General features: G+C 56.2%; 1 protein-coding gene across 2 annotated transcripts in view; it reads left to right on the top strand.

The window, feature by feature from the left end:
* Window positions 1–1,129: 1,129 nt before the first annotated feature.
* UNC5B (unc-5 netrin receptor B) overlaps window positions 1,130–12,861 on the top strand; it is a gene marked incomplete at both ends in the record, with an annotated part of 83,976 nt that continues 72,244 nt past the window's right edge. For both annotated transcript variants that reach the window (XM_082674042.1, XM_082674043.1), the window contains one exon: window positions 1,130–1,208. In XM_082674042.1, the coding sequence (XP_082530168.1) occupies window positions 1,130–1,208 (79 nt within the window). The remainder of the gene's footprint in view (window positions 1,209–12,861) is intronic.

The raw sequence follows: 12,861 nt of genomic DNA on the forward strand, positions 1-12,861 counted from the left end.
CAGGTAAGGAGCAGAGCCCAAATTTACACCCACCCGAGCCAAAAATGGCTTCCCTATGCCCCATTGTCACTTGCGGAGGGTCGGGGTGGGGTGGGGGAGTAACATCCTAGGCCCTGGGTGCTACAGGAGGTTCAGAGGGGTCTAGTCAAACAGTTCTGCCCAAGGTCATACCCACAAGTAGGGCCAAACAGGATGATCCAAGTCCACATAGCTGTAAGCCCCTGCTTACCACGGACTTGAGTGTTTGAGATTTCCTCACTGAAGGAGCTTTTTTGGTAAAGACCCCCCCCCCCCCCGCCCCCTGTAGAAGGCGTAGATTCTACGTAGTACAAACCAGGGAGCCAAAAACGACAGAGTCCTGAGTTTAATCAGAGGAGAAAGCTGACACAGCCAAGTCAGAGGAAAGCGCCAAGATACATTTCTTTAGTTTCTGGAAACAAAAATTGGGCAGACTCCGCTTCCAGCTACGATCTAGCGGCCGGGATTTCCAACGCTCCGGGCCCAGAGTTTCGCGCGGACCCCCCCTGAAGGGCCCCCAGCTCCGCCAAAGCCGCGCCCAAGGGGCCGTCGTTACCCCCTAGAAAGGCCCTCCGCCGGCTCCGCCTTTGCCCGCCCAGGCCCCGCCCCGGCCGCGCGCTGTCCTGCTCTGCTCGCGGACTCACTTGGGCGAGCGAGCGGCAGCGCTCGGCCTTGTGGCAGGCGGCGGAGGCCGGCGAGGGCGCCGGAGCCGCGGGTAGCGGCGGGGCGCAGGGAGGCGCGCACGGGGGCTCGGACGGCGCGGCGTTGGCCGCTGCGGGCGCCGCTGAGCGCTCTCACCCTCAGTCGCGCAACTTCGAAACCAGGACGCGGGAGCCTGAGGAGCGCTCGAGCCCCGGAGCCTGAGGAGCGCAGAGAGGGGCACGCCGGAGCCTGGCCGGAGAGCGGGCGCCGGGTACCCATAGCGTTCCGAGCGCCGGGCAGCCCTCTGCGAAGCGTGGCTGCCTCTGCCCCCACGGAGGGCACGGGCTGGCGCGGCCGGGCGCCGGGGAGGACGGCGAGGAGGAGGCGGCGGCGGCGGAGACGGCGGCGGCGAGGCTGGGGCCAGGGAGAGAGCCCTGGGGGAGAGGCGCCCGAGCCGGGCCGCGGGAGCATGTGGGCCCGGAGCGGAGCGCGGGGCGCGCTACTGCTGACACTCCTGCTCTGCTGGGACCTGAGGCTGAGCCAAGCAGGTAGGGAGCGTTCGGGCATGGGGGAGGGGAGCGAGGCGAGCGAGGGGACCCTGGCGCCTCACTCTGCTCTGAAGTTGAGGTGGTCTATCGCTCCGTCAGTGCGCACAGGGAAAGCGGTAAGGGCGCCCAAGTTAAAAGGTAGATTTCTCTGCCCCAATAAAGTGGGCGATGGCGCAGATATCTCGCGGGGCGGGGCGGGGCGGGGGTGTTGCTCAGGCTCTCCAGCTCCCGCCTGGAAGGGAGAGATCGCTTCTTTTCCCTGGAACGGTGTCCAAGTCGGGGTGTGCGCCTCCCGGAGTACCGGCCTCCGGGGGACCCCTGGCGTCGCGCGCGCCTGGCAGCGGCGCCAAAAAACCACAGTCGCTGCACAGGCCAGGTGTGCGCTCGCTTGCTGTTCGCCGGCAACTTCCTAGTCCAGGTCCCGGCTCGCCCAGACTCCTAGCGTGGCACAGACCCGAATCCGCAGATGAGAAGGAGGGAGCGAGAAACCTGGGGAACACGGGAAGCGCGGGTCCGCTCCGCCAGCCAGATGAGGCCAGCTTGTAGGGTTTTGTTATCGAAGGGAATAGGGCTGTCTTGCACGTACAGCTTTCCTCGAGATCTTGGGATCCGCAGGCCTGGAAGAATTTTTTTCTGGGTGTTGGTGTTGTGTGTTGTGGGGAGGAGTACGTAGTGATCCTGACGAGTTTCCTTTTAAATGAATCACTGACAAGTCTCCCCGTCTGGGAAGCCGACAAGGTGCGCTCTCCACGCTCCTACTCCAGACCCAGCAAGATGCCTTAAGGGAGTCGCTGGGCTCCTAAAATAAAGTCCCTATTCCCCCTCTCCCGCCGTGGCTGTGTACACGTCTCGCTGGTCTGTAGCTGGGCCGGGCGTAGCTGACTGGGCTGCGTCTTCCTGGGGAGCGGGTGGACACACGGGAGCCAACCCATCTCTCTCTCTCTCTCTCTCTCTCTCTCTCTCTCTCCCCCCTCCCCTCCCTCTCTCCTCTCTTCTCTCTCTCTCTCTTCTCTCTCTCTCTCTCTCTCTCCTCTCTCTCTCTCTCTCCCCTCCCCTCCCTCTCTCCTCTCTCCTCTCTCTCTCTCTCTCTCTCTCTCTCTCTCTCTCCCCCCCCTCCCTCCCCCCCTCCGTCTCTCTCACTCTCTCCCCCCAGAAACCAAGCACCGGGCTTCCGAGGTTGGGTGGGCGTGGGCCGCATCCTGCATTGACTCCGAAAACTGGTGCACAAAGTGGACAGATGACGCAGCCCTCCCCCCTCTACCTTCCGCTTGGATGTTGACGTCCGCCGCCCTCCTCCCCGCCCCCCCACCCGAACGTCCCACGCCCGCCTCCCCCACTTACAGTCAGCTATTCCTCACTCTGGAATTAATGATTCCCATGGCCCAGGAGTGAGGGCTTGATTTTAGCACATACCCCACTTTTTTTTTTTTTGGCCAGCCTTGTGTTGTAAAGTTACGACACAATCATTTGATCCACGTTAATTATGATTTGGGTAGACTCTGGTATTTAAAGCAGTGTTTTGAAGTTGGAAGGTAATGATGGGGGAGGAAGCAGGCTGCTGAGTGACCAACTTTGTTTTAAAGAGTGCAGTTGGGTGTGGGAGGTGCTGGGTTGGGGTGTTGGTTTCTGGTTTGGGGGTGTTTGAGGGGAGGTGATTGGAGGGTTGGGTGAAGTCTCTGTAAATGGCATATGGGCAGGATTGGGTCTTGGGAAGCTGTGTTTGGACCGGCAGGGCAAGGGTATCAGGAATAAATACTGGGGTTACTGAGGGTGGGGAGATGGGGAGGCAGGAGAAAGACAAGACCGGTTGGCCTAGAGTTCTCCAGAGCTGCAGAGTAGGCTCTGCTGGGGAGGCTGGGGGTGGCCTGCCTTGCCTGCTTAACAAAGCCTCTGGCCCCCACCTTCCCCAGAAGAAACGCCAGGCCCAAGGCTTTGATGGATTTGAGCACGATTGGTGCCCAGCCAGAAATGGGTGGCTAATACCGGGCTTTGATTTCTCACTAGCGAGCAGAACTGGCCTTGGAATTGTGCTCATTACTTAGCGCAGCAGGGGTTGCCTGTCCACCAGCCTGGAGAGGGGCCAACTGGTGGGGTCAGCCTGCTGCCTTCCCTTTGCCCTCAGAAACCTGCCTTCAGGAGAGAGAACATGCCCCTTCCTCCTACACAGCCCTTGTACTCTAATGCCACAGGCACAGAACATTTTTCAGAATGTTCTTTAGGTCTTCCCAGTGATTCCTCATGAGCTCCATTGCACAGATGGGGAAAATGAAGTCCAGGATGTTGCCTTTCCTCAAATCTTGCCTTCACGTGACCGCAGATTGCAGATTTGTATCCAGGGCTCCTGTCCGATAGCGGGCTGATTCGGGCCACTTTGGACTCCTCCTTTTGGTCCCAGCCATGGGAGGGGGAAGCTCCTTCTTGGGCGTGTCCAAGCTCTCCTCAAGGAGCAGGCACCTCTCTCTCCTTTCCCCTACCCCCATTCCCAGTGAATATGGGAATGAGTTCCCTTTCCAGCACTGAGAATTTTTTTTTAAGCCATAAAGTTTGATGGTGGAGAAATCAAACCTGGAACCATAAACCCGAGACTCTTAGAAGATTTCAGCAAGTGACTGGCCAGGAGAGGCCACTTCAAAAGCCCAGGCTGGCTCTGGGAATCTCCTCCCACCCACCCCTCAGCCTCTCCTGGAGCTTTTTTTTTTCCTCCCGGTACGAGGGCCTCTCACTGTTATAGCCTCTCCCGTTGCGGGGCACAGGCTCCGGATGCGCAGGCCCAGCGACCATGGCTCACGGGCCCAGCCACTCCGTGGCATGTGGGATCTTCCCGGACCCGGGCACGAACGCGTGTCCCCTGCATCGGCAGGCGGACTCTCAACCACTGCGCCACCAGGGAAGCCCTTTCCTGGAGCTTTTAATGAGCCTTTCCTTGGCCTCTGGCTGGGATGGTTGAGAAGGAAACAAGGTGTCATGATAGCACTTCTTTTTAAGGTGCAATTAAAATCGGAGTTTTCCTAATGTCTCTGCTGTGTGTGTGTGTGTGTGTGTGTGTGTGTGTGTGTGTGTATGTATGTGTGGTGGTGGCCTGTCCTTGTCTTCCTCTACTCTGTACCAAATGCCCATTTCACTTAAACAAATGGAAAATCAAGAGCCTCTTACTGGGTTTTCTCATTAAAGTGAAAGTACCACTGCAGGGGAGGAATTTTGTATGTAATTTCTCTCCCCACCCCACAGACTGGGAATTCCATAGGATCCCAGACAATTCCTGTCTCTTCCAATCCGCTTGTTTAACTGCTGAAGCTTTGGGACAGGCCCTGACTTGCCCAGGACTGCACTGGGACTCAAGGATAGAGCTGACATTTGAACTCAGGCCTCATAAACCTCATTCTAGTTGTGGCTCCTTTATTCCACCTGGGCTGCAGACTGGCCGCATGGGTCTGGGATTGAGATTCAGAAATCAAGGCCCAGCTAAGGCAGGCAGCTAATGATGAAGTAGGTTTGGTAGCTGAGTTAGACTGGGACTTGCTGGGGGATGGTGGAAAGAAATTGGGAGCAGGGACCTGGGAGAGGTGGAACAGGGCTGGACCAAAGATCAAGGGGAGACCCTGAGACCAGGCAAGTGCCCAGGGGTAGCCTTCCAACACTGATCCTCTCAGAAAAAGCCCCCACCTGCCCCAGGTGAGATAAATCACAAGCCAGCCTCAGAGCTCTGTACCTATTTGTATAGTTGGGGGCAAAATAGGTTTTTACTTTTTTATTTTGAAGCTTCGGGGGCTCATCTCCTGCACTCACTTTGTTGTTGAGTTTCTCCTGGACTGAGGTACTATGACCTGTTCCTGGCTGCCAGACCACGTCGTCAGGTCTGCCTACCACTTCCCCTTCCCTTTTACCAGCAATGGCTTCTAGGGAGGGTCTGGGCTGCCTGGGGCTTCAAGGATGAGGCTGGAGGGGAGGTGGATCTCTTACATTCCAAGCGCTTGGTTGGTGGTTCTCATTGGCCCATCCTGGAGCCTCCTCCCGGGCCTGCTGGCCAAACATATGGTCATTTGAACCTTATCGCTGGGGTTGGAGTAACAAGGAGGCACCTTGGAGCACCCTGAGGCCTGGAGGAAAGGGAGGAGAGACAGGGGTCCTAGGTTGGGGTTTAGGGGTTGGCTTCGTGGGGCTGGGGAGTAGAGAGAGACTGCTGCCTAGGCAGGCTGGCACCCAGGGGCAGAGAGGAGGAAGCTGGCCGCTGAGGCCAGAGCTGGTGACTCTGGCCTCTTCCTCCTCCTCTTCGTCCTCCCCGGTTTTCTAAACAGCTTCTACAAACGGAATCATTAAAGCTATGAAGGCAAAATGAAACCAAACAAGTATGTTCTGTGCTTTTCTGTTTCTTTCCTTTTATTAAAGGAAAATTTAGAATACCGTAATTAGAATAATATGAGGAAGGGCAGTTTCAGAAGGGTGGAGGGAATGTGTGCCCTCCATCCTTTTGATTTGCTTCTGAAGTGGGGCCTGGGCCGCCACCTCCTGCCCCCCTTGGGCCCGCACCCGGCCTGGAGCCCGGGGAGTTTCTCCCCCACCGGACCGAGTGCATTTTGGCGAGCCGGGGCCAGGTGAGACCCCGTCCTCTGTGCCAGCCGCTGCCCCCCACGACCCCGCAGGGCAGGCAAGCCCTGGCGAGGCCCGACCACCGGTACCCCGTGGCGCCCCTTTCTCTCCTAAGCTGCGAGGCTAATGGCAGCGAAAACATTTGCTGAAGTGCTGGCATAAATCAGCCGCCTCCCCGCTCCCCCCACCCTACCCCTTTTGTTTCCTCTTCCTTCTCTCCCAAAGCCCTGGGTTGCTGGAAGCTTCCGAATTTACCCTTGCGGACACAGCGGCCCGGTTAGCATCTCCGCCTGGTGGGCTGATTCAGCGCGGGTACCTGGGGGTTGCGCACACCTTGGCACCGCCCGCTCCCCCTTCCCTTCCTATCCTGAGCCACCCTGATCCCCCTCGGCCCCCTGGCCAGTCCCCTCCACCCCGTCCCCTGCTGAGCTAAATCAGTCTTCGGGAGTCCACACCTCTCAAGGCATGGTTGGTTAGGGAGTGAGCTCGCAGCAGAGCCTCCCTCCTTCTCACCTCCCAGAGCAGGCTGCCCCCAGTGCCTCACAACTTCCCCGCCACTGGGCGGCTCTTTTCTCGAGGAAGACAGGATGTGGGTGTGAGAGCGTGCATGGAGGAGTGAGTGGGGTGAGAATGTGTGTGGAGGAGGTGGGCGGGGGCGGGAGTGTGCAGTGGGAGGTGAGGGTAGGTGTGGTGCTGCACTGGGTGCTGGGCATGGAGGTGAAGTGTGCAGGAGGAATGAGTGTGTGTGCTGAGTTGTGCCTTTTGCATATGGGATGTGGTGTAGGTGGCTGTGTGTGTGTTTGGGTGGGGGAGGTATGCAGTGTACATATGGGTGCAGCTGTGGTGTGTTTGTGTGTAAACAGGAATGTGTTGTGTGGGGACGGTGAGTCACCGCCAGGCTTGGGAAGCTCCTCTCTTGTATTCTTAGGGCTGCCTGTTTGAGGTGGGACCCAGGTGAGCAGGATTTGGTCCATTTGGTCTGAATGCCGGGTTGTGGAGTTGGAAGGGAGGAAGCTGGCTTCCCCCACTGAGGGCAGGTGGGACAGACTGGCCACAGACAAGCCCTAAAGCCAGTCCAGGAGCTTCAGTGCCTACCCCCAGGAGGACAGGGGTCCGAGTCCTGGGGTCTCCTGCAGTCAGCTCCCAGCTTCCCTAGAACAGTGACAGGGCCTGTGGTTTGAAGATCTGCTCTGATCTGGGTCCGGTTCACGCTTCACCCTCCAGGGGGAGTGGGGTGTCCACTGGAATTTGCCAGAGAAGAGGCAAGCAGAGCTTGGGTGAGTGGCATCCCTCATGGAGAGCAACGTGGGCAGGCACGGCTGGGCCTGGGACTCTCGTGGATGCAATTAAGAGGACACATGCACACACAGACACACACATGAGCCCTGGACTCCTCTGTTCCTCATTTCCATGGTCACAAAGGGCTCCCCTGCTTTCCCAGTTCCCCTGCCTTCCTTAACTCTAGGATAAGGTGTGCTGTTGTGGACCAGAGAGACCTATAGGAAAATCACAGCTCCACCGGTATACATATTGCTTTACAGATTATAAAACCCTCATACGTAAGACCTCAGTTTGTCCTTGTAAGAACCCCACTGGGGAGGTGGGTGCCACTTAGGAAGCCCACCTCAGACCTGGGTCAGAGCCAGAGCATCCCTGGCCCCAGCCCTCAAGGTGGTCACTGTGTGGGAGGGATGCTGATTTCCACTCCAAAAAATGGTAAATGACATTCCGAGAGCCCCTGTATGTAGCAAATGAGAGCAACGACACTACAGCTGACCTTTGAATAGCTCGGAGTTAGGGGCGCTGACACCCCAGCAGTTAAAAATCCTCTGTCTGCTATCTCAGCCTCAAAAATAAAGGAATTGATAAGCGACTCACCCAAAGGCAGGAAGCTGAAATGGTTTGGATAGAATCAGGACTCAAACACTAGTTCTTTTGATTCCACATATTGTAATCTCTAATTGAACATAAACTCATCCCCACAATTAACTTAAAGATCTGTAAAATGAAAATATAGCTACTACGTTTATTGAAAAAAATCTGCCTATAAGTGGACCCACACAGTTCAAGCCCGTATTGTTCAAGAGTCAACTGTCTATTCAGGGAAGAGAGCCTTGGGGCTTCCTGGAGGAGGTGATGTGAGCCAGACCTTGACTCTCATTTTTGGGTCTTTCTAAGAGCATTTCTGAAGAGGAGAAAAGATGGGGGTGGGGTGAAGAAGGCCCGAGACTTCTCCCACTCTTGAGAAGTTGGCCCTGTCAGCATCTGCAAGGCCTCTATCCTGCGTGGACACCAATCCTTGGTGAGCCAACCTTCGGCCATATTTCCATCCTGGCCTTCCCAGGCCCAACTGAAGGGGTGTGCCTTGGGGGACCCGCCCCTCTTAGCTACCTCTTGCACTGGAGATGAAAAGATTTCTTATTCTTTGATTTGCTCTCTGTGGTTCTTGCAGATGGAGTGCGCCCAGAAAACGCTTTTTAAGAAATGGTAGGGATTATGTTGGGGATGGAAGCATGGGGAGGTATACTTCTTTGCCTCCTGCCAGGCCCCCATCAGAGAACACAGAGTGGGCAAGAAGGGAAGCACAGAGTCCTCAGCCCAGCTACTTCCATGAGCCCGTTGGAGGGGGCAAGCTCACTTCTCATCACCTCCAGGAAGCCCCAGCCCCTCTGCCTACCCCTTCTCACAGAGGCCCCTCCCCAGGGCCTCAGCTGTGGGTGCATGGTGTGGCCAACTGGGATTCTGAGGAGTTTAGCATAGCCCCCCAGCATTGCCACTTACTAACTCTGTGGCCTTGGGCAGTTCACGTAACTGTGCTCTGCCTCAGTTTCCTCATCTGTAAAATGGGGATGATAATAATAATATTGTCCTCACAGGGTTATTTGAGGATCACATGACCTGATATATTATAAAGTACAGGGCCTGGCACACAGAGCTCAGGGAGCACTCAGGCAAAGCCTCCTCAGGAGAGAGCCGAGCAATGCCAGAGACGTCCTCCTCCAGGGGAGTGGGGGGAGGAGAAAGCAGGGAGGCTCAGGGCCTGGAGGCCCAGCAGCTCCTGGCCTGCGAGTTAGGGGACTCTGGTTTTTGCTCTTTCTCTGCTGTGTGACCTTAGGCAAGTGGCTTTCCCTCTCTGGGTCCCATCTGTAGATTTGGGATGGGGGAAAGGTGGAAGGATGATCCTTAGGGGCTCTGGGGTTTTTGTCTGGTTCCATGTGAATAGGCCCCAGCAACCAACAAGAGACAGAGGTAACCATGGCCCAGAACCACTGTGTTTACAGGGCCCCTCCAGAAAGTCAATATATCGACTAGAATGCCCTTGTGAGCATTATGCGGCCCCGGGTCTCTCTCTCCAAAGCTATAAATCACCCTCTGGGACCTCCGTCCCTTTTTCTTGTTTCATGAGCATCTCCTGCCTCACAGACTCAGAGCCCCAGATGCCAAGCAGGGCCCGGGAGGCAGAGAAGGACCCCATCGCCAAAGGCATCCTGGGCATGTGAGCAGAGAGGCACTTGCTGCCTGACCCTGCCGCTGCCACAAGGCTCAAGGGGGCCCTCTGGAGGGTGTGGCAGGAACACACTGTCCAGACCTGGCCATCCCATCCACTGTTTCATTTCTCAGGAGTGGAGGGTGGCTGAGCGCGGGGGTGGGGAGTGAGGACTCCTGTCACCACATTGGGTGTTGGAACACACCGAGCCCTAAAACTTGGTGCACGTGGACATTCGTTCGGTCTGAGCATTTGCTGGGCTCTGGGGTCAGAGGTGGGCAAAGTACCGGCCTGACCCTTGAATTGATTTGTGTCTCTTCTTGAGGCATAAGCCACATGCCAGACCTGTGATGCTGGGGTGCAACAGGAGTGTATGATGGGGCAACAGAGAGGAGCCCTTCTGAGGACGAGCCAAGATGTGTGTACTGGGAGGGGTCTGGCATGGTGCTTAGAGGGCGGGCTGTGCAGTCAGACTACTTGGGTCCAAATCCTGGCTATTCCAGCATCTGGCTGTGTGTCCTAGAGCAAGTTGTCTACCCTCTCTGAGCTTCAGTTTCTTCATTTGTAAAGGGGGAGTGGTAATAGCACCAGTCTCATCAGATCCTTGTGGGGATGAATGAGATAATGTATGCAAATGCTTTGCACATTCTGAGTCGCTCAGTAAAACTCGCTGTCCTCCTTCTCCTCCTCCTTGTTGTGATTGGTGCCATGTATTGGGTGATAACAACAGGAAATCCTTCAGCTGTTGAGAGAAGCTCCTGTGGTTCAGGGAAGGCTTCCTGGAGGAGGGGAGGATGGTGCTTGACTGGCTTTGGAAGGATGAGCAGAGCTTGGGTGAACAGAAAGGGCCTTCTTGGTAGGGGGTGTGTATGTGAAGGTGTGGGGTGGGAATGTCTGACACATCCCCCAGGAGACGGATTCTGAATTCAGCCACCTGACCATCTGGTAAAACAAGACTTCTGGAGCCAGGGGTCCCTTCTTAGTCGGAAGAGCCAAGGCTTTGGAATTAAAAGGATTTGACTCTTACTGAGTGCCTGGGCCAGGTGGCTCAACCTCTGTGTACCCCAGCGTCCCCATCTGTGGGGTGGGGATGACCCCGCTGACTTCACTGGATGGTGATGTGATGTGAGATAAACATGCAGTCCTGGCACAGAGTAGGTTCCATTGATTCCCCTTGGCCTCCCTCCTACCTGCCTTTCCCTGCCCCCAGTCTGGCTGCCCCCTTGGCTGGGCCTGGGCCCTGCTTCTCTCCCTGTACATCTCTGGGCAGGAAAGCAGGGGGACAGAGAGTTCCTGGTGGCAGTTTCCTTGTCAACCAGAGAGCCAGGGAGAGGGGCAAGAAGAAGGAGGCTGCCGTTTCTGGTCCCTGATGCCCACCTGGGCCTGGTGGATATCAGGAGGCATCCCTAGGGTCTGGGAGGAACGTCTTCTGCTGAGATCACCCAGGAGGCTGTAACCCCCAGAGGCCCTGACTGGTATCTGGAGGCATTACTGGCGTCAGGAGACAGAGCCGAAGGCAAGCAGCTCTGTAATGCAATCAGCCTGGGCACCCATGGAGGATGCAGAGCTTATAAGAAGTTGACCGGGATTCCAGGAATGTTGTTCCTGGCTCCCCTCCTCCATCCCACCTTTGGTCATTCTGTGAAAAAGCAGGACAGAGACTCAGAGACAGAGGGGTGACCTGGGGTGGGGTGGGGTATGTCTTATGGGGCAGGTTCCCACCCTTCTGTTTCCTGTCACCCAAGCCAGGGCCCTGGGGACAAGGAGGCAGGGTCAGCGGGTGGAGACAGGATGGGGTTGAAACAACTGGGTGACAGGAGAGCAACTGTGACACTAGGTGCCTAGGGAGCCTGGGTCTGCTCGGTCTGATTTTGCTCACTCGCATGTCCCTGGCACCCAGCACAGTTCTGGAACACAAAGAGTGCGTGATGAACACTTGTAGAACAGATGAATGAGGATCCCCGCAAGCCTTCCTCGCCCAAGAGCTTGCTGTGACTCACTCCCTGCCACGCTTTGGACTTGCTACCGTAGATGCGCAACCAAAGAATTAGAAGATTCTCGTTGCTTTGCTTCCAGCCCCACCCCTCCCCCACTCTGCCTGCCTCTCTCCCTTCATTCTCTCCTGCTTTCCATCTTTGATCACTTACTATGCACAGGGTACCATGGATGTCAGAGCCAAGTCTTCAGTGGTCAGAGCCCCTAGGTAGCAAAGAATTGACTCACTAAATCCAGTGGAACCACGAAGAATTAATCGAGGACTGCCGTCAAGCGCCCTCTGCCCCTTTGTGTGGAGAAAGCAGACTGGCAGACATTTGCTGGGCTGGTAAACTTTGTACTCATCTGCATGGTGGCCTTCACAAGCCATAGCTGGCTGGTCCAGGCCCTTTAAAGATGTTTGTTTCCTGGGAATTCCCTGGGGGTCCAGTGGTTAGGACTCTGTGCTCTCACTGCTGAGGGCTCTGGTTCAATCCCTGGTTACGGAACTAAAATCCCACAGGCGACACGGCCAAAGAAACAAACACAAACAGACAAACAAAAAAAGATGTTTGTTTCCTATTTGCAGTCTCAAGCCCATGGATCATTCCCCTCCACCTTGTCTTCTAGTGGCTCAAGAGAAAGTCCGTTGCAGGGACACTGGCCCTGGGGCCTGGGAGCAGGTGTGGGCTGAGACAGTATATCTGAAGGTTCATGGGCAGGGTCTGACTGGAGGCCTCAGCCCTCCAGAGCAACTGCCAGCAGCGTCTTGGCAGGAGCTGGTTTTGATACAGGGGAGCAGTTTTGGCTGCAGAGTCTGGCTAAGCCAGGCTCCCCTTGGCACTGCGTCCAGTGTTAACATTCAGGGAGCATCCCTGGGAGATTAAACACCCCCAGGCCCTTAGCCGAGGCAGCAGTAGTCCTGGGCCCATTGCCACGCTCACAGCTGGGCACCCGCCGGCCCTTGCCAGGAGCCCCTAACACAGGTTCATCTGGAACTCCTGCCTGGCAGCCCGAGATAGCCGGAGCTGATGGACGCAGCAACCCCTGCTGCAAATGTGAGGCCCCACATTTTCCTGCTGGTTCGTCCCACTCTGTACAGACACACACATACAGAAAGAGTCCTAAGCTGAGGAGTGGGAAACGCGGATTCTAATCCTGGCCAGCAGCTAATCTGCTGTGTGGCATTGAGCTAGTCCCTTTCCCTCTCTGGGCTTCAGTGGCCTCATCTGTCCAGTGGAAGAGAGTCTGCCCTAGAATCAGTAAATTGGGTTCAAGTCCTGGCTCCGACACTAGCTGTAATTCCCCTAGCCTGCATCGCCTGTGAAATGTGGGTCCTGATTGGTTGTTGGGGAGATGAAAACGAGATGAGGCATGGTCAGTAAAGGTCAGCCCCCTTTTCTTTCTACCTGGGAGGAAATCAATCTGCAAATCGCTGGTTACACCCCTCCTTTCTTTCCAATATTCCCCTCTTGACATAGGGAGTATTAGACATAAAGTTCAGGATGGCCCACAGGGTGACTTGGTGAGCCGCCTGAGGGGAAGCCTGCATTGTCATAGCATTTGGAAAGAGCACTGGACGAGGAGTCTGGAATCTGCAGCCCT

The sequence above is a fragment of the Grampus griseus genome (assembly GCF_964374135.1).
Source record: "Grampus griseus genome assembly, chromosome: 16".
NCBI lineage: Eukaryota > Metazoa > Chordata > Mammalia > Artiodactyla > Delphinidae > Grampus > Grampus griseus.